Below are 22405 nucleotides of genomic sequence, written 5' to 3'. Positions count from 1 at the left end.
TGATTACATTAATGGAATATCCGTTAGCACAACAAAATATGCTACACCAGTTTAAGGCCACTTACATGTTGAAATTATTAACCAGTTTACAATACTAACAACACATAAAATATACATTTTCCAAATCAGTATTCTGCTTAAAGGTACTACTGAAAACACACTGAAATAGATGAGTTATATTCACGACTGTACTGACTTACCCTGGTAGAAGAATTCACCAACGAACCATTCAGATTGCCCGTGTTGCACTTGAAATTCAAATGTTGATCAAGATGGTGATTTGCTTCCCAGCTTCCCAAATCATGCACCACTGACTTGTCAGAATTTGCAGATATTTTCTGGAAGGCAGTGCAAGTCATTCCTGTGAAACTAGATGGCTTGATCATAAAGGCCTCCAGAGCAATATTACGAGATACCTGTGAAAACATTGAGAAGCAGATATGTTGCTAACTCATTAAGCATAATTGCATTATTATACGTGCATTGTGTATTTACTGTATATACTTTATAAAGGATTGTGCATGCACACACTTCCATACATATTTGTAGGGTAAGAAAGAAAATGGAACTTATTTAAAGAACTGATCTAGAATTCTACAATGGCATAGTGGGTTTGCTTGAATCTTCTTTAGGAATATGTCAGTTTATATCAGTTATAGCAGTTATTATTATATCAGTTTTGCAACTGTGTCATTATCAGCTTCAATGGAATCAATCCTGATTTAAAGCAATATAGTTATAAAGTTAACTAGCAACTGCAGTAGTAGGAATTATTTAAAAAATGAACAAGGATGTGCTTTGTACCTCAGAAATGAAACAGAAAACTTCTTAGCTATTTGGTGGATGGATTGATTTATTACAGATCTTGTTCCACTAGAATATTGAATGTGACTATATGGTTCAATGCAACACGACGTTATAGGTCTTTGGCCTACCCTTTAGTGAGGTGATGTGTCTAGATGGAGACTGTAGCACAGCGCAGAGATATGCATCTCTATCCTTAAACTAGTATATTCATTTCAGCACAGTCCTGTGCGTGAATCTCATATAGCTCATGTTATAATCAGGTTGACTAGCTTGGACTGGCACCACACTTATTGGACTATATGCTTTCTGCTTCCAGGCATAGATTGTTTAGTGATCTGTGAGTGTATGTATTTTGCACATTGATTGCAATGTAAAGATACCTGAGTTAAGCCACAAACTAGCAGGTTTATCAGAAGGATAAATGTACAAACGTGGCAGTTTCGTATTACTGTACTTTGCAAGCTAGCAATACAGAAGTACCTTAAATCCACCTAGTAAAAATTGGTGTGAATCCTTCAGAATTTGCGGCATCATATGAGTTGTGCTGACTAGAAATGACTTCTTTGAAGAAAATCACATTAATTCATACTAATAAATGAATCTAAAGAAAATGTTTTGCATAAAAATATAAGGGCACGACAGAGGGTAGCCTAACTGTGTAAACGTCATGGTACCAGAACACATTAAATCTTAGCATGAGACACAGTGCATGACTTGCTGGTCCTCTTTTGAACTTCGGAAAAGGTTTTCAAATGCTTCAATCACTGATGATTCTGCATATGTCCAAAATGAAAGTACTGAAGTCTCGTTAAGCAATTTATTTTACTTTTTGTTGAAATTAGACAAAATCTATAAGCTTTCTGTATATTTTTTATACTTTTTATGTAAAAGTAATATATATTACTTTTAAAGTAAAAGTAGCCTAAAGATTCTTTTAAATTGCTTCTAAATTCCTAAAACATCCCTTTTTCAGATTAAATTTCCAACTCTTCTGTCCTTGCCTGAAGGTGATCTTTTTCTACACTTGAATGCCAAAGATCATTAGGAATCAATAATTTTTGTATTAAAAATCCAGTGGCTGTTTATTGAAAACTCCTAAAACCTGAAACTAGGTTTACTTGGATAACTTTTTGTACCATCTGCAGATAGCCTTTCAAGGAGTTAAAAAATTTACTGCTTGCAGAATACTATTATCCATATCACGGGAATCAAGCTACACAACTCAGTTAAAACTCCTGTGTGGTAACAGGTTTTCTTTAATCTTAATTATTCATAACTTCATGTTTTCTGCTGTAGAATGGGCATAACACTAGTTCCCTATCTCACATTTGTGAGGTGATGGAGAGTAAGATGTTTGCTAGATAATGTTGGAATAAGGATTCAAGTGATTTCACAACAGTGAGCCCTATTTTTTAAATTTTGACTATTAAATTCTTTAAACACTTGAGGTTTTCCACTCTCAAAAATATACCTGTAAAGGCTTGACAATGTTCAAACACTGTGAACATGCCATTCTCAGCATATAGAAACAGATGGGTAAAATGCAAGGTAAACCAGTGTTCATTATGCAGGATTGTAAAATGAACTAGAAAATGAATACAGATGAACTCAGGGAAAAATTATCCATGGAAACAAGCCACAGTCAGATACATGTTATGAAAAGACACAAGCTAATCTTGTCTCTAAGCAGTACAGATAGAGAAAATGATAATTTGGTGTCCATTTCCTAAAACTCAGATAAAGGCACCACTCAGCAGAAGGGCCAAAGGGATTGTTACCTGGATAAGCTGAGAGCAGCGCCGAAGGCTGCAAAGACTGAGAGCACAAACAAAAAGCCATGTTGCAACTAGCCTAAAATTTTCTGAGCTGGAGAATGAAATGAAAACCCTTCAGAGGTGGTTTTGAAAACTACTGCACCCGCCTGACACAAGACCATTGAGATAAGTTTTATCATCAGCTGGAAGTCTTCCTTTTCAAACTGCACATCTGACATTTATACACAGAAATAAAATAAAAGCAGGAGCGAAGAAGCGCCTCAGAGCAATACTGAAGGGAAATTAATTTGGGGGTGCTGAGGCATACAGATCCACCCTGGGAGCTCTCAGATGCCCAGGGCACCCCTCGCCTCTCCGGCTGCACCCGGGGCTTTTGAGGGGGCTCCCATCCCCTTCCTTCTGGCCCAGTGTCAAGCTGAGGCTCCTCTAAGGCCTCACCTGAACCCCATGGTGGCTGCGTCGCAGCCTGGCCACCAGCCCTGTTGTCCCAGGCCCACCATTGACCTGGGGCCGGCCTCCTCACCACGGCCTGGCCTGGCGACCTCCAGGCTGTGACTGGGCCCGGTTCCCATCACCAGGCCTGACCCTCACCTTGACCTGCTGCCTTGTGTTCCCTGCCTGGCCTCATCTCCACTGCTGAGGACGTGCCCCTGGGCTGGGGCTGCCCCCAGCTGCCCCAGCCTGCCCAGCATCCCGGCTGACGGCAGCTATATGACTTCTCGAAGATTTTAAATAGCATAGAGTAGGATAACGTCTTCTTTGTTTTACTGTTATATGATTATTAAATGAAACATTAAATATATCATGATTTTTATATATATATATATATATGAAATTATCTAGCATTTGAAAGTTGCTACTGACTGTTCTTCCTGCAGGGTGTTTTGTATGCCATTTGACAGCAAGGGAGACTTAAAAAGATCTGAACAAAGGTATCCATCCTGGTGTTTTTCTGACCTCAAAATTAGTCATTCCACAACCTCATGGAACTGGAAAAACATTCTTGTTTTCAAAAAATCATGTAGCGTAACATTCATGGCTCTGAAGTAGCTTCTCAATGTATGGGAACACAGTCGTGCATACGTTATATGACTGACACATTTTAAAGAGGTTCCTTTTTTTCAGGAATGGCATTATAAGCTAGCGGCTACCTAAGCTTTGGGGGTTTTATTTGCTGTTGTTTAAAACAAAGCAAGCAGATACAATTTCTGTGAGACAGTTTGCTGGCTGGCCTCCCAAAGGAACAGAAGTGTTTGGTATTGCATGAGATGACACCAGAAAAACTCCACAGCTTTGTTTATTTACAAATTGCACTCAACAGTAAACTAATTCTCCTACAGAAAACTATAAGAAGCAAAAATATAAAGCATGGCAAAAAGGTTAGTGACACGGATCTACATCTGAGTACACAGAATTACTGCTTACAGTAATGTCAAAAGCTTCCTGAGGCAGTGACAAGAAAAAAATCACCTTTGGCACTTGACCTTTAAAAGAAATTTAAGTATAAAGCAACAGGGCCCTCCTAGCTGTTACATTGCAAAATACTTCTAAAAGGCACATTATTGTCTCCAGGTATTTAATATAAATAAATAAATATTTTCAGCAAATTTCATTCTTTTATGTGAACAGGATTTAAATAAAAAACATCCTTTAGAAAACAGTCCAAGATATTTTTGTCTTTGTTTGAAAGACTGCTTTTCTAAAAATATACAGTGAAGGAACTAAGGCCATTATGTTATTTGGCTCAGCCTGTAATTCGGCTCAGTGTATAATTCCTTTTTTTTTTCTTTTTTTTTTACTTTGATACCTTATTTAAGGTATAGTTGTAAAATATATTCAATTGTAATTGAAGCTAGGACTGAATTCACTTTTAAATAGTGTCTTCATGTAAAAGCAGTAGACAACTGAGAAAATAATAAAGGTTGTTTAAAATGAAGCAAGCAAGCAAACCAACCCAAGGAGCGATAAGGCTTTAAAATATTTATCTAAAATTCTAAAAGGATAAGTTTCAAGGTTCATGATTTAGATGCATTTCTGCTATTTAGATGTTGAAACTGTCAAAAAGACAGTTTCTCAGTACCCAAATGACAACCCCTCAGTATCTAAATGACAAATTCATGTAGGTGTAGGCCAAGGAATAAGAACGATTAGTTCATACTGCTACAGCTCACTTCTAAAAATCTAAAACTAACCACAAATTAGTAAACTTAATGAAAAGATGCACCTTTTTTGATCATTTTCTAAATGCTTTAAACAAGTATTGTCTAGAGTCCTCTCTGAAAGGCAAAAAATCTTCAGGCAACAAGGGAGCATATTGTCTTTTCTCTTATTAAAAATTTCATTCACTCAACTTAGACCTTTCAAAATAAACCCATATACTGTAGTGACAAGAACAATAGAAACTGAGTGAATAGTAAGAACGCTAGAAAGATAGTGTTGTGAACAGCCTATTGTAAGGACAAGAAAAAAAACAATCACAGAATCCAAGTATATCTATGTAAATCTGCTATGCTGTGTATCTGGCTTACACACTCGCTTCTCTGTATACTAGTTGGTTTTAAAAATTGTGAAGAGAAATGACATTTAAAAAATAAATTCTGACAAAAAGTTTTGTAATTTTATTAAATACCTTTGATATAACTTGAATATTGCTGGTCAGTATTTGACTTGCAATGTGTTCCACACATCGTACAATCCTGGTGCAGGCTTTGTCTTCCTTTTGAGCCATCCACAACACATGGTCATCAACCAACATTATGTTGCTGGCAATTTCAATAAGAGCATCCCCAATCTGGAAGAGAAAAAAAACCAACAAACCAAAAATGGTATTGTCTGCAAAACTCACAAAAATAGGAAAAGAGTACACGAGTACAACTGAAAGCAGGCATCTTATTTCTCTTAGTAACCATCATTCAAAGACAGTTTTGATCCTATTAAGAAAATTAAATGGGCTGAAAAATAAAGCCAAAGAAAAGAAAAGTGCAACTGACTTCAAGGAAAAGCTTTTTTATTCACAATTTTAAAGCTTATCTTCAAGATACACCACAAAAATTGAGTCTCTCATTGGGCGATAAATGGAATCCCAGAATTATCATCCTCTTTCTTAAACTAATTAAAATTGACCATGCTTATCTAAAGAACTGCTTCATGTTTAATCAGAGGACCTTTGAGGGGGAAAAAAAAAAATTAAAAAAAGAGGGAAAAGATATTTGAAAGTCGTTTTTGTTACAGACATAGGGGGTAAATTTGAGATATAACTTAGGTGCTGATACAAACCTATATCATCTCATTGGCTATACAGAAAGTGTGGGCTTATAGCTTTGGATGTTTTAATTCACTCTTGTGGCTAACGCAAAGTGATAAATCTTTGTTTTGCCAGATGATATTTTGCAGATTTTGGTAAGTATGACTATGTGTTTCAAATTTTTATTAGTATATTACATTTAGAAAGAATAAACATCATTATGAATATTTTTTTGTGATTATTTCAAATCAAAATGAAAATATTTACTTTTAAAATTCTAAAACTTAATTTGAGTGAGATTTCAAAATTAACATTACCATTATTTTCGAAGGCAAAGATATGCCAAAGATATACAAATTTGTCACAAATAAACCTGAATAAAAAGGTATATAGAAGAGAAAAAATAACTGAGAGAAATATAGCTAAAGAAAAGTTCAAGAGGCTAAAAAGTCAAACTAATAGAAACAGAAAAATCAGGCAAATACACAGATAATTCAGTGGGAAGGAGAAAAGAAATTCAGCAACGGTGAAAAAGGTTTAAGGAATGACTGAGGTTATGAAGTTAGTTCTGCGTTGTCAATTAAAAAAAAATACATAAATTTCACATGCATTGCAAGGGACACAGAAGTAATGAGACTATATATGAAATTTTATGTGACTGTTCCTGAAATATTTAATCTATTTTTGAGAACATAATTACTAGATAATTCTAGATGGCTTTTAACAATGTGACAGAGTTATTGATACAATGAATAATAATAAAACACATTAAGAGACTGGAGTGATTTATGAGAAACGATTAAAGCATACACCAATCAGCTAAGCAGTAACTTACTGAGGGCAGAACAATAGTCTATAAATATACAAAAGGAGAGAAATAAGAAGAGGAAGTAATTTATATTATAATTAAATGCATTAATGAAGAGTAAAGGCATGGCATTAAAAAATACAAAAATTTGGGCTAATACATGTACATCTTCCTGGCAAAAAGTTGTAATATATTGAAAATATGTCCCCAGTGCAGCTGTTGAAGCTCTCTTGTTTGAGAGGTGAACCACCAGATGGGACAAAGTACCACTAAATTGTATAAAAATGAATAATCCTGTGCTGACTGGGAAGGGCACTCCCCGGAGAGGATGTACAGAAACTGTACTAGTTTAGCTAAAATGGTTTAAAAATTATTTTGATACATCACAGAAAACCTCTGTGTATGTATTTTCATTAATTTCTAATTGTTTTATATAACTGTAGTTTCAGCTGCTAGTCAATTCCAAACTAATATACCTTTGTTCATATGTTGACTTGTATTAAATGAAGTTCAATTCTATTTATAATTACATGAGTGCAGCCTCATATGTGAAACTACTGACACTTTAACCTCACATGTATTTTTGTACCTTATGAGTGAGAGTTAAGAAATGGGTGTTAGTAAAGAGGTCAATGAATGAGGAACCTACTTAGTGAACTTGAGAGAGAGGAAAAAGTGTAAAGTTCAAAATAGAAGAGGGAAACAGAGATGAATTAGGAGAAATGTTCTAAATTATGAAAACAATAAGGGATTATGAAATAAGAGATGTAGAGATAAGTGGTGGAGATGGAGATGTTTTGATACCAAAAACCAGAAACTGAAACCTATTTGAAAGGTGGAAGAAATCAATTAAAAGATTAGAGATGGTGCTCAGTTTTAATGGATAATGAATCAGCTGCTAGAAAAACAAAGAGGCTTTATGGTAAATCCAACTGTTTCCTTTGGATGGTAAATTTTTGTTTTGTCAGAAAGCAGCAAGATCTTATCAGGATTTTGAGCTGAAATACAATTGTAGCTTTGAAACATGATTCTTGGAGAGCACTTAATAATACACTTTAGGTCTGGCATATAATGATGAAATTGAAGTTGGAGGCTTTCTCAAATTGGCACTATAATGTTAACTGTTACAATCCTCAGAGCCAGAATGGAATGAACTATGCCAAACCAAAAGAAAACAAATGTTTTAACTATAGCTATCATGTGTACAGAAATTACAGGTTATGAAATCTTTATGCAAGCAGTTACTCTGAAAATTAACAGTAAAAACTATAATGAACATTGCTGTTCTCTGTAAAAACCTATTTTCCCCATAGGGTTTGCATAACTCTGATTAGATTTCCCTGTAAAAATGCCATACATTATGCTAAAAGTTTCTGTAGGAAGTTGCACTTAAAGACACGTTATCTTCTCTTCACATGAAGTGATACATGCTTTCAAAACTCAGTGAAAACCTCCTGATGAAATGGAGAAAACAAAAGCACGTGTAACTCCAGTGGCCAGATGGGGAGGCACCTTGAGTTCATTCTAATATGTTAGACATGGTAGAAATTAAAATTAAAAAGAAAATTAAAGAAGTGGCTTATTGGAAACCAATTTTTATTCCTAAGCAGCCATGCCTTTGTCAGTCAGATGAGATGGCTTAGTTGTCCTTTTTGGCACAAAGAAACATATCACAGTATATGCAGAACATTTGCAATCAGAATATCAGCAATCAATTTTAGAAGCTACTCTTCAGTGTGTGCCTGCATACGTTAAGAACAGGGCCATATGTGAAGACTTCACTTCTAAGTGACACTTTTTGTCAGCATAGAGAAGATATCTTACATCTTCAACTTCATCCACGAAGACAATTAACTTTTCCATTATATAAGCCAAATATATTACATCCATTTTATCCGCAAAGTGGGAAGCACCTCTTGTGTAGGCTGTCAGCTGGCGGGAAAATTCAAGCACGGTTGTCAAATTGATGTGCATCTGAAAATACATCAGAATTGTTATGTGTAATAAATCAGCTAGCTTCGTTCTCTTTTAAAAACTGGAGATCATGTCCATTTGTATAATGCTTACTCTAATTTCATATGGATTTATATGCATCAGTAGTACCAGGGACATGAATTTCAGGGGCATATGAATGTATCTTCAGCATTACATCTTAGATTTCATTGCTGTTATCTGAAGACACCACCACAACAGGCCAACAAATTTTGAAGATTTTTGTCTACTTTTTCTTGACTGTAACTAACTGGCCCCATAAAATATTATACCAAGCTACTAACCTTGCCTTGGCTATATCTTTAGATCATCGTGACAACAACAGTATCAGTGAGGGTTCATATATACAGCGGTGCATGGTGGGAGTACAAGGGACAATGGTAGTAAGTTGAAAGAAGAGAAGTTCAGGCTGGTTATGAAGAAAATCTTTTCTGCCATGAGGACAGTCATGCATTTGAGCAGGTTACCCTCTGAGGTTGTGCAGCCTCCATCCTCAGAGGTTTTAAAGACCTGAGTGGATAAAGCCCTGAGAAACCTGGCCTAACCTCATTGCTTACAGGAGAATGGACTGGATTCTGGAGACCTTCCTAATTATTTTATTATCCTGTAATTGCACTGGCTCTCTTAATATAGTAATTATTCTTATTTAACTATGAACACATCTGAAAACAAACTTCCTGTGGTGTAATCTAGCACTACTATTGGGAAGAAATGATCGAGGAAACTGAAAGTTGTAAACATTAGTATGGCAGTCACAGGTCTGTGCCTTCCTCCATGACGTTCCCTGTTATGCTCTTTTTTTTCTCATTAATTTCTATCCATTTACTTTTTTATCTCACTCTCTTTTTTACTTATCCATAAGAAGCCATTTAAGTACTGCTTTTTTGGAAGACATTGAAAAGGCATTCTAAAGTAGGCTTCATTTCTGCAGCTCTTTTGAATATATTATGGACAATGGCAATGAGGAAAGGCACTTCATCTGACAAAACTCTGATACAGGACTTCAAGAGTAATTAACATCTTTCTGGTAAAAATGCATGTGGGGAAGACAAAGAAGGAACTGAAGTGAAGCACTGATGACCCTGCCATTATTACTAAAGGTCATCTAGACTCCAGGCACCCAGAGGAAAAAAAAAAAAAATAAAATAAAGGCAATAAATGTTGTACACTTGTTCCTACTACAACTTCAGTTACCAAACAAACACATTGTCTTTCAAGTAAAACATTTTGTTAAAAGTCCAGCTGTCCCAAACTTGTGTCTGAACAGACATTTCTTGCAAGCTATTCAATAAAATCAGTACTAGAGAAGGGAAGCCCTGGATTTCATAATGTTACCTGACTAAAAGCATGAAGAACTTGAGTTACTTCTTGTGAATAAGGACATTCCGAATAGTTTTCTTCATCCCAACGTCCAGTTCGATTACATTTACGCCATGCCTTAGACTCTTCTGCGCCATTGTGAAAGGCAAGGGAATTAAATGAATACTGGAGACAGGGATGGTAAGCAGTTATCCCGGCCAGAGTTTTGGGCCATCTATGAACAACATGATAATAAAAAATTACAGCATGAAACTTCTTATTTAAAGGCAACTTACAATATAGCAACAATATACAGAATATATGAGAAAAAAGGCTATTTTAAATTTTACCTCATTATGTTCTATAACAAATTACTTTGTTCCCTTGGAAAATGTCAGAATTATAGAGGTTCGAGTCTGGCTGGTCACACATTAATTCTGCATTAATTTCAGGAAGGTGTTTGGTGTTAAGGAAAAAAATATGGATGGCATGTTCCCTACATTCATCTTTGCAGACTGCACAAGGCAGAGCAGTAAGTCCATAAAACAAAAAAAACCAAAACCCTGTTACTAAATGCTGTAAAAGGTAAATGCTCAAAATATACCTGGCAATCTTTGCTTTGCATTTTGACCCAACGCTACAAAGCCCTCTCTGCCACAAAGCCCCGAAAAGCAAAAATCCCTGAATGTATCAGAAACCAATAAAGACGTTTTCAGCAGAGATTGTGTCTCATGGAGAAGGAAGGAGCTAGCCCTCAAAAATTAACTATTTAGGTGTACATGATTTATGTAGTGTGATTGCAAAACAGCCTTTGAAAACAAACTACAAATCAAGAGCAGCCAGAATTCTTCTATTTAGCTCATAGGTCTATTAAACAATACTGTTTTTCTGTATATCTGCTGCAGTCTCAACCTAGAACGGCACAACTGGATCTATTTCTTTTGGTACAAAAATCCATTGTCATTTCTAGGCTAGTACGGACATAGCAGGATCAGGTAATTGGGAGAAATCAAACAAAACCGGAAGCATATTATCAGCAAGTCAGCATGTCTGGAAAGGATATAGTTCTTTAATTGCACTGATATAATGATCGAACCCAACCAATCATAAAAATATTCTGCCTGCCAGTGAAGCCCCACCTTGACAATCCACCTTTGCTCAAACATACATATTAGTCCCTCTTAGTTATACAATGCAGGTCCATTTGGACTTTGTTACATAATATACTGACAGGTTTTGGGCTATGTAAGTTTTCCTCGTTTCAAAGAAAGAAAAGGTAAGAAGAAAAATATTTTTATATGTCATAGCTAACTGTCACCGGAGTAATTAATTTTGTGATGTAAAAACAGTTGATGGAAAATGAACCATGAAAGGAGCTTCACAAAAAATAAAAATATGTACAGTAGTATATTCTCCTTTTGCCTCTGGGCTGAAACAGTCTTTTTAGTAAAACATTTGCTTTAATGCAATTGGGCCAAACTGAGTAGCAACTTACCTCAAAAGTAAAACTAAAGAGGTAATTCTGAAACTAGTATTAGCACAGGTAGTAGAACCTGGCCTTTATGAATAGGAATGACAGGACATTACAACATTACCACTTGCATTTCAGAATGATCTTACAGGGAGCTGAAAAACAAAAAATGAGCAAAATATGGCCATCATAGAGAAAAACACTTAGTACATAAGGCCAGTTCATTCTGAGTCACAGTGCCTAATTCTTACTGCAGTTGTGCAATTATAAATACCACCTAGGCTGGTCAGCTGAAAGGACCACACTTCCCTAACAGTTGATGCTTTTTTCCTTTTTTGGCCCAATGAAAGAACTGTTCTTTCTAGCTTTGCTTTTGTGGTTCAACTCTTTCTGGTTACATACCTGCTATGTTATCAAAACTTCAAAGACCTTTGTAAGAAAAATTACTGGTGTGATAGCTGCGTCTCTGAGGATAAACCTTTGGAACAATTTCAAGTACTAATGCTGAGTTTGAGCCTGATAAATTCTCTATAATTTTAAATTCATTCCCTCAAATGCCAAAAGAACCTATGGACTCAGCATCTTTTTGACATACCTTTTAAAAATAAATTTATATGGATTTCTAGGAAGATGATCAACAGGGAGAGAAATGTGCACTCCTGTTCTTTTGATTTATATAAAATGACAAAAATGCCCCTGGTGTTAGTTTGTGCAGTCTGTAGAATTTATATATATTTATTTATGAAGAAAAGGATGTAATTTTCAGGCAAGAACAAGAACTTCATAAAGTTGTCATCTAAAAGATTCAGCACGTGTTATCTGATAGGAAGTATATATATTTAAAAAAGATCTAATTAAAATACATTTAAGCATGTCCATTATGAGAAAACACAATGGCAGTTTTTGTGATCACGAAAAAAATGTATAGCTGAGATTGTCAAAGATCTCTAATGGATTTTAATCCATATATATGGATTAAATTGGTATATAAATGTATGTTCAGCAAATGTGGTATACTCACTGGAACTGAGGTTAACGTAATGAAATAGCTTCATAGTAAAGAGAAAACAGATTATATGAGTCAGTTTCTCCACTTCTTTCTAATTCATTCCTTTATTTTTATTCAAACACAAGAAACAGTAGTAAAAGGCCTTTGAAAAAGTTTTAAAGTAACAAAAATGAAGAGAGGCTTTCAGGTCAGAAGTATTTGCAGAAAGTTCTGGTGTTTAAGAGAAGTTTCCTCTCATCTACTTTTCCTTTCATTAACTGTTCAAGCTGAATTCTTATTATAATTCACTTGGTAACAAATTATCTTCTTGATTTCTCAATGGGAATGCCATCATACACCAGTCTCATTGTCAAGCAGGTAATTATATTTTGTTTAAGAGTTTTATACATATCATTGAAGTATTTTAGAGCTAACTGAAAACAATACCAAATTCCACAGAATCCTTAACTTTTTCGTCAGTTTATGAGGATTAAACTTTAAAAAAAACCCACCAGCATATGTAGATAAAAGTAAAGATGAAACAAAAATTACATTTAGTCAACAAAATTGTGCAGACTCCAAGATTCAGATAGCAGGAAGGATGTGTTTTCTAATCATGTGATATATTGGTGAAACTGTGTGTGTCCTTAAGCTCACCTCAAACTATCTATTTGTTTTACTAAGTAGTTTTACTTGCTATTTTGATTCTCTTCAGTGAAATATTTTACTAACAGTTTTATGTTATTTGTTACCTCTAGTATCAGCTGAACAAAATCAGCAGAACGGGAACAGATTAGAAAAGTACTGAAGATTTAATCTTCTAATGCTTTAATGCAGTTATCATATTCTGTAATTTAGAAAAGACCAAGAACCACTTTGAACCCTCTCTCATTTAGCTGTAAAGAGCCTACACCTTTTGAAATTTTCCATAATCTCACACTGAGGAATCAGAAGATTCTCCGACCTTCACAAACCACTGCTGCTCTTGAAGCACTAGCTGCCATCTCCCATAAAAATCACAGTGCTCTTCCTTCCTCCTATATTACATAAAAATGACAAGTAAAATAAGTGACAACTTCGTAACTGACACTGAAGTATCATGTAAGCATGAATATGGTCCATATCTATACCAACGTATGAAACACACTCCAAAACCAGAAAATCATACCTGAAATCTCCCTTGTTGTTAATGACTCTTTCTGCAGGGCAGTAGGGTGCAGCTGTTTCAAGTACCACAATTTCTACTTGTTTAGTGCTATTTCCATAGGAATTGTTGACTAGACACTCCCAATCTCCAGTTGCATCAATGTCAATGCTGGATAGGATAAGTTCACTATAAAAATAAAAGATAAATTATTGTATATGCTTAATCATATAGAGATTGAGTCATTGGTTTTCTGACACTATTTTCAGAGATTTTCTATGAAAATATAAAAACAGGTTTTGCTCTATGTTATTATAGGGATAGACAATATGTGAGTGATTGGTATTAAGATTTTAGTAGCACCAATTTGGATTGACCACTCAGATCATGACAGGCTATAACACAGATTACCAATCATCACAAAAGTATATCAGCTATGTGTCAATGCCCGTTCTCCTTTCCCCAAATATTATAAAATGGATTTTTTTGTTGCATAAACAAGCACTTGAAAGTCAGAAATGCATTTCAAGTTGACAACACAACCAATTCACAGAGAATGCTTCCCTTCAGCTGCGATTGCAGCTCCTATGGCATTTCAACAGCAGAATCTGCTGCTCCTGTGGTGGCATGGGAAAAGTTTTCTAGAATAGCCATTGACTTCGGAAGCCGTATAGAATTTTCCTGATGAATGCAAAATGAGATGAGGCAAATGCTGATATTTCTTTCAGTACTTTACTACTCACAAACGTCTTTCACACTGCCCCCCACCAAATATGAAATGTAGTTATTAATATAAATAAATTAATGTTGCATTAACTCTTTATAATGAGTGTTAGACAAGTTAAATATAGAGACACTTTGTGGCTTCTCTTACAATACAGACATTCTGCATGACTGCACCACACCAATATTTAGCTACCCAGGCTAAATATTCTATGTATAATTAGAGGAGGATAAAATAATTTCAGAAACATTTAAAATTGTCCAGAACTGTTCTGGTTAGTATTTTCTGTATATTTTAAATCAGGAGAGAAGCTTTCCTTCATCTAATGGATGTAACCTGGGCCCTAATGAAGTCAATAAAGTTTAGTTTTTCAATTGACTTCATCAGGGATAGAATTTTATCCAATTACTGTAACTCCATAGATCTCATAGACAAAAATAATGTTAACTACTACATTTTAAGGAAGTAATACATTGGATCTTAAATCTGCTATTGGGCTAGAAATAAATTTTACTACAGTTCTAAAGAAAACACAGCTTTTGCAAGTAGTTGGGAGAGGAAAAAAGGTAGTAATTATCTGAAATATTTACTTTGCTTTATACAAATGGCTCGCCTTTGACTACGCCTTGTGGTTTAGACAATTAGAAATTATGTGGGAAGAGATGGAGTACAGTCAGAAAGGGAGAGAAGGTACATTATGAAAAGAGAAGCACAGAATTTAAACGTTATTAAATTGATTTCAAATCTCTAGTTAAAACAAATTCTTAAAATATTCTACTTGTGGCCTTTGGCACTTTTGTAAAGAGCCTGACAATTTGAAGGATATACAGAGAATAATTATGTATAATTTATTTTTAATTTTTTGCTCTTTTAAACTTCTCTAAAAACATCATCCTTTTTCAGTTTAAACCTTTGTATATTATATATGCCCTTTTATTAACTTCGCTACAAGAAAGGATTGAATCTAATCTCCTTGTATATAGACTACATCTGATACACATGGAAGTAGACCGCAATCAAGGTAGGAAGTGATTAGACAGCTGCGTATGTAATTTTCCCTTTGAAATATGCATACAATGAAGGATGATTTTCTCAAGTACTTACTACAGGACCGTTATCTTGATCCCCAGAAAACAAGCAAACCATGGTAAATAGCCTTTGATTTAAGTTAAATTGCTTCAGAATTTTTATGCAGTTCTCCAGATATTCAGTCAAATTTATCATTAAACAGTACCTTTAAAAATCTCTCACTGTTCCTATTTATCATGGCTTTGAGGTCCAAGTACCTTGGAACCCCCTATTTCATTTTTACAACAAATTCTAACATGTTTTTATTGCAGAAAATATAGAAAAAGCATTACTAGCCATTCTCAGACAGAGTAGCTGAATATTTTCATGTCAAAAGAAGGAATTGTTCTCTTTAAAAGTCTCAGATGAGAAAGCCCAAGAACAGCAGCCTCTTAGCTAACTCAATACATCTTATATTCAGGTTGAAATACTTAAGTGAAATTAGCCAGTTGATAAAATTTTTTTAATTAAATCTTCTATTTCATACGTCACAACAATCTCACATCATCTTTATAGACAGCTGAGAAAGAATATATTCCTAGAGCTTTTAAAAACAATTATCCGTAAAAGCTCTTTGTCACAGAAACAATAGGCAGCATAAATATTCACCTGTGGCATCAAGACGCGGACACTTCCCAAGTGAATAGAATGTATGATAGATGTGCTGATCTTTTGATATATTCCGTATAAAATATCTATAATCATTGTTAAAAATACATATTTGATAAAACTGGGAACCACAGTGATTTTAGGTAAATGCAATACTTAAACATATTATCAGTTTTACAGGTAATCAATATGAAGATAAATAAATATGAAGAAAAAGGGTACATTTTCCATTTATTTAAATTGCTGAAACGTGTTCCGATGCAAATTTATCTGCTGCTAAACAGATATCCTGTCATTAGATGAAGTTTCCCAGTTTCACAGACAAATATTTACTGATACATCAGCGTTGCTTCTGGTAGAAACGCAATACTTGAACACTGGTTCAAGTTCTGGAAAATGATGAGTAAATCCTCACATTCACATTTCTAATCTTCTATGGCCCTTTCTTCAGATGGTGAACCAAAATAAGCCAGAATAGGTTTATGCAATATAGAAGAAGCTGTATAATGACTAGAACATGGAATTGTCCTCTGAATTGCCATCTGGCCACTGTAAATGATGCATTCATTTATATTCCTCTAGGAATATTTTGGATAGCAAGCCCAATGGTAAAACTGTTCATTTACTTACCATCTGGATATGACAAATGACAAATTGATCTTATACCTCTGGAGATTTTGGGGGACTGGATTAAAAAAAATAAAAAGTCTTTTAATTCTCAAAAAGAGCAGTCAACTTGATCCTTTAACATTTTCTCCACTTAGAATCCTTGGCGACTTCATAGTCCTGGCAGACCAAAAGGAAAGGGTGGGCCTGTATAGGATTTTAAACCTCTTCCTAAAGTTTTCTAGTAGGTCAGTTACATATTTTAAGTCTTGGCACTGTTACATTAGCACGCCCAGAAGTTCCATGTTTTTTCTTACTCTTAGTAGAAAGGCATTCTTGATCTCTCTTGGCCATGGCAACAAGTCTTGATAAAAGGCAAGAACTCTCCTGTGACCTGAGAATGTGGCAGGACTCTCTGGTTTAGGAGCTTGACAAGAGCACAACAGAATTAAGAGAGGTCAGCACCTGTGGCTGTACACTTTTCTTAATTATCCTACCTCACAGAAGCTAATAAACATCAGGCCACAAATGAAATGATCTTGCCTCTACTATGCAGCTTTCCTAAGGATGGAGTATGAGTCAGAAAGAGTTCCTGCTCCCTCTACATTAGCAATCATATCCCACTCCTCAGAGGTGTGATAGTTGCTACTTTTGTGGAAATTTTTGACCTACCAAGACATAAACCAAAGTCAGACATTCATGAGATGGTGTCAAGGCAAACTGAATATGAAGATGGCTGCCTAAAAAAATCAAAAGGATGACTAGCAAGCTTTTCTCAAGTTTTCTTTTGAAACTATAGTGGCCTTCTCCGTAAAAACATTGAAAGGAAGAAAGAGAATAGACATGTTTCTTCTTTGTACTGGGAAATTTCATGCGTGGTAGGATTCCTTTTTCAAATATGATGACTGGGATATTGAAAAATAAATTAAAATATACAGCTGATGCAATTGCATGAAAAAGTTGTTATAACATTCAATAAAAGCCTGTGGCATTGGTCATTACAAAGAGAGGAACCATAATGCAAGCGGAAGCCATACTCATGTAATCAAGTAACCTGTGACAATGGTTTTCTATTTGAGGAGTAGTTTTGCATTGCTACAGCTATGCATAACTAATTAGACAATCAGAAGTAGGTCTCATTATGCAAAGTTACACAACCATGTCCTGAAGTAATACCTTAGCGACATTTACTGTATGCCCCAGCAGTCATTTGCATGCTAGGAAAGAGTAACAAATAAAGAGGAGACTTTAACACCACATTTTGATTGGCTTTCCACAAGAAAGGCTTTAAAGTCTGACTTGAGTTCCTGTAAGACTTGGGAAGAACCAACTGCTCTTCCTGGAGAAAAATAAAAAATAATTACTCAAACACAGATAACATTTAGGTTTCCTCATATTCTTCTTCAGACAGATAAACAGCAAATGCTTTTCTACAGCTGAGGCAGAAGGCCTGCATAACCTGCCTCCAACCCATATCACCTTAAATTATTAATACTAACACAGAATTTAAAAAATGAGTGTTGGTCTCCAGAGTACACTGCTGCTTGGAATGCAGCCTTTCACAGGGGATATAAGGTTAAAACATGGAAAATGAAGAGAGAATGTGTAAATCTAGGTGCTTTAACTGAACTTAAATTGCTAGTCTGATCTCTCTGACAAAGTTACTTATTTACCCATGAAAGAAACAGAAGGCTGATGGCCTTTAAGAAAAGCTTGTGTCCAGGCAACAGCAAGAGAAAAGGAAGACTAAAGATTAAAGCACTCATTTTATGCTAGATGTCTAGCAAATATTTTCAGGTGTAATCAATTTGTCATACACTTAGGAAATTCAATACCCATTTCTGTTTCTTCTGACTGAATATAAAAAGAAAGCATAACTTACCATATAATGCCATCCATAGCTACCCAAGAAACATAATATGCTATAACGTACTTTTACTATAATTTATCTATCAGCTAATTTGTTCACATCAGTATGCTAGGACCATGACAACAGTTGGATTTGATTTCAGAGATGCTGATGGAAAGGACCTAATTTTAATGACAATATATTGACAGAAAAAAAAACCCAAACCAAAACCTACTTCCAAAATGGGAGAAAAGACCTGTATGTCAGTTAGTAAACCATCTCACTTTATTTTCATTTGTATTGCTCAAATTACTTTGACTGAAATGCAAATGTTCAAAAATGTTGTCACAGGCTAATATTATCCATTTGGTACGTAAACATTTGCCCAACAGCGAGATGTGTTTTCTGTAAGTGGATGTCAAAGAACCTGTGACCTACATTTATATGCCATCAATTTGTTTCTTAAAATTGAGAAAACAAATGCTACTAAGAGTGACTAAATCAAATCATCTTCAGAAACAGTCAGAAATCTGAATAGCTCTACAACATACCACAACAGGTTTGGTTTCTTGTATGATCCTTTTCCTCTCTCATTGAGCTTGTCAGGTAGCGACAGACCACCAGCTACTGTGCTGCATTGAAGGGTGTGCATAAAGATGTTTGCATTTATCTTCATATTCCCATAGTCCTAGAGTCAATACATACCACTCTAGCTAGCTGAGAACGTAAAGTGGGGAGCGGGGGGAAAAAAAGGTATCAACAGCTCTAGAGCACTCAAAGCTTTCTCTTGCTGGAGAAACCTTCAGACAGCTGGCAGGTCTGTGAAGCACAGTGCTATAAAGCTATCTGAAGAGAGTACACCTGGGCCAGGGCTTATTTAAAGTACGTCATGAATCAGTTGTCTATCATCGAGCTGCTTTGTCAGTTGGTGAAAGGTTTGGGGATGCTCAAATGTGTTTATTGTTATTAATTTTGTTCTACCAGCAAACTGCTTGACCGCAGGATGTATACAACTGCAGTCTTCTGGGGAAATGGTGCTACACCTGCTGTATGCCTTTCATCTGCCCTTAAGTAGTCTGTATGCTGCAATGTTATATCCAGAGGAAGCTTTATTTCATTAGCATAACTCTTAGATTGTGATCTGTACACTATCAGAGGTTCTTAGACAAAAATAACACTATGACAATCAGTCCAATAGCCAAAATTGCATAAAAAGCTTTTAAAGTAAAATATTTCCCAGATGATTCAGAAGTGTTAACATATTTATGACAATTCTTGATTATCTGATTACGTGCCACTGGGACCAGCAAAAAAGCCCAAACAACCCCCCACAAAAAAAACAAACAACACACAAAAGAAAAACTAAAAAACTACCACATTAATTTTACAATTTCAAATTATTTGTCAAATGCACACTACTTTGACAGAATTTCCCACTGTTTCTAGTCAGTGGTAATGTTACAAATGCAGAAATTAATTATTTAATGAATACTTTATGGGATAGCCTAATTTTATATTAGGGCTAGAATACTGACCTGTTTTATTTGCTGACCTGTAAGAAATCTGGGAAGATCTAAAAAGGAGGTAAGACATAGCACATTCCTACATAAGTACTTCAGGAACAATCTCTATTCTTTCTCCAGTATATAGTGCATCTCCAACAGTGTAAACTTTATTTTGTGATGGCCAGGAGTCATCCAATCAAAATACCATAAACAATTGAAAATAAGGTTCTTTTATCCTGTAGGGAGAAAGAAGGGGAGGGGCTGGGACCTATATTGATGGAATTCCTGCATGCTAATGGAGTAAAAAAGCTTTCTATAAGTCCATAAGCAATATGTCCTACAACGTTCTCTATGTTGAATAGATTGAAATACATGAAAAGTAAAAAGTAATTCAGTTATTTGTTTTGATATTTCTAACACATTTTGTTTAAAAGAAATGGTTTGCTTCACCAGTATCTAAGGGGATTGACTCGGTAGAAGGAGTACATCAGAGTCTGGACATAAGTCAGAATTGCTCTGATAATCACAGCTGATGCACAGGATTACAAACCACTGCCTGGACTGAGAGAAAAATGTATAATTATACCTTACGTTGGTGCTGACAGGAAAAGTAATTTAAAAAAAGCCAGTCCTGGGATGTTCACTCCAAACTGCTGCTGCAGTGCAGCATCTCCTCAGCTGTATAGCTGCAGCTCTTTGAAGGGCTGCATTAAAATCATTCTGGCCCTAAAAAGTCAAAGCAAAACTCTATTGACTCCCCCTTGCAGGGGAGGAAAGTGCAAATTTTTGTTCTTAATACTGAACTTAACATTTCATTTCAGTGGTGTGGCTCGATGGACCCATACATAGCTGCAGGAAATAAGCAGAGATGGAAATGAGAGGTCAACATTTAGTACAAGGCACCTTGTTAATCTGGTCTCAACATCACTCTTTTAAAGTTCTAGAAGGACTCCATCAAAATTTTTTACAGTTCCGACGTACTATTTTTCTAGGGGCTTTTTATTCTATAAGCCCAAAATACTTACATATATTTCCTGTGAAAATATCTATTTCTCAATCACATTTCAATAAGCAGTTACCCAAATTAAGCCTACAGTTTTTATGGCACAGCACAATTCTTACATAATTGTCTATTCCTTTAACAGTAGAGGGTATCGTGTTGCTGCTTTTGCTTTTCATAGTATTGGTATACTTTTTCACAGGTTATATTTTAAATTATTCCCCAAACTGATTAGTAGTAAAACTAAAAACTATCATTGGGTTTCAATTCAGATAATTGAAAGATTTTTAGAGAAAAGGCTTAAGTTTAATTAATCTTCTAAGTTAATTCACATGAAGATTCTCTTAATCTCAGATAATCAAACCCTTAGCCTGTGCATTTCATAATATTCTGCAATAATTTTAAATATTGTCTTCCTGTTGATGTACGAGAACATTGCTGGTAAAGGTGCATCTGCTACTAGTCTTTTGCTGCCTACAGTGCCTGAAGTAGGCTGTAGACCATTGACTGCAGGGTTTAAGGTAATCTCAAAATGATACAGAAACATGGATTTGCAATTTAAATGGTTATTTTGCTTCATTTCTTTCTAACTGCTCAACAACTAAGGGTCAAGCAGAGTCAATTAGATGAACCCACAAAATATCAGTACTAAACAATTTCTGCGGACTTCCCTGGGCTTCTCAGCATGACCCTCAGCTGCTCATCTCCAAATGCTCATGACAGCAGAACACAAATATCTGCATTTCTGAATCAGATTCTTTGGATTTGTTCTAACACCTATTTTTTTAATCTTGTGCAGAGTGAATCTCCAATATTTTGCCATGATTTGGCACATATCTGAACTTCCAAGTGTGTATCCAACCTAGTAACATGCTCATCGGCGAAACACCATTTTCAGACTGTTCTTAACCTAATATCGGTCCAAACCACTACCGCTTGCTTCATATCTTTTCCAGATGTATTCTTGCCACAAACTGTTAAGAGAGTTCAGGGGTCATTTTGATTCTTTCCAGAAAAAATAGGCATAGAATTTCTGCCTTTCTCCCAGAATTTCTGGAAGTTTTGTTCTTTCTTATACGGTCTGCCTGCCTGGATCTCAAACTTGTCATGATACCACCTGTCTACTCCTGGAATCGATTTGTACTCATATTCATTTCTCTCAATAACCATACCTTAAACTATCCTTATTCTTTTAGTGAAACTTTCTTGATTACAAAAAATATGATCATAATTTTTAATGCACAACATTGCATTCCTTTTTATTTTTCCCCCAGTTTCTTCGCTATTACAGTACAAGTGGATCATGATTTGAAACTCTTCCTTGATATCAGATATTCTTTTGCAGACGGAAGTTTTGAAGATTTTCACATGATCATATACCTCTAAAAGCAGCTTTCAGAAATGAGTATACACATTTTATGTATAAATTTTAAAATCAGTTTTCTTACTATTTCCCCTACCCTTGTTACACCTAAAGGATCAGCTGGAGTTTCATAATTGTCTTATCTCAAACATT

The 22405-nt window shown here is 35.3% G+C and overlaps 1 protein-coding gene across 1 annotated transcript in view; it reads right to left on the bottom strand.

The window, feature by feature from the left end:
- Positions 1–22405, bottom strand: part of LOC103916287 (probable G-protein coupled receptor 125) — a 245912-nt gene that overhangs the window by 129364 nt on the left and 94143 nt on the right. The window contains exons 7-11 of the mRNA XM_009323256.1: positions 13553–13717; positions 9962–10160; positions 8459–8608; positions 5212–5373; positions 201–416 (exon numbers count right to left, since the gene is read on the bottom strand). Coding sequence (XP_009321531.1) covers positions 201–416; positions 5212–5373; positions 8459–8608; positions 9962–10160; positions 13553–13717 — 892 coding nt within the window. The remainder of the gene's footprint in view (positions 1–200; positions 417–5211; positions 5374–8458; positions 8609–9961; positions 10161–13552; positions 13718–22405) is intronic.

Source organism: Pygoscelis adeliae, unplaced genomic scaffold, assembly GCF_000699105.1.
Source record: "Pygoscelis adeliae isolate BGI_AS28 unplaced genomic scaffold, ASM69910v1 Scaffold294, whole genome shotgun sequence".
In the NCBI taxonomy this organism is placed as follows: domain Eukaryota; kingdom Metazoa; phylum Chordata; class Aves; order Sphenisciformes; family Spheniscidae; genus Pygoscelis; species Pygoscelis adeliae.
The sequence above is the reverse complement of the archived record's forward strand: the minus strand, read 5'-3'. Positions and strand labels throughout refer to the sequence as shown.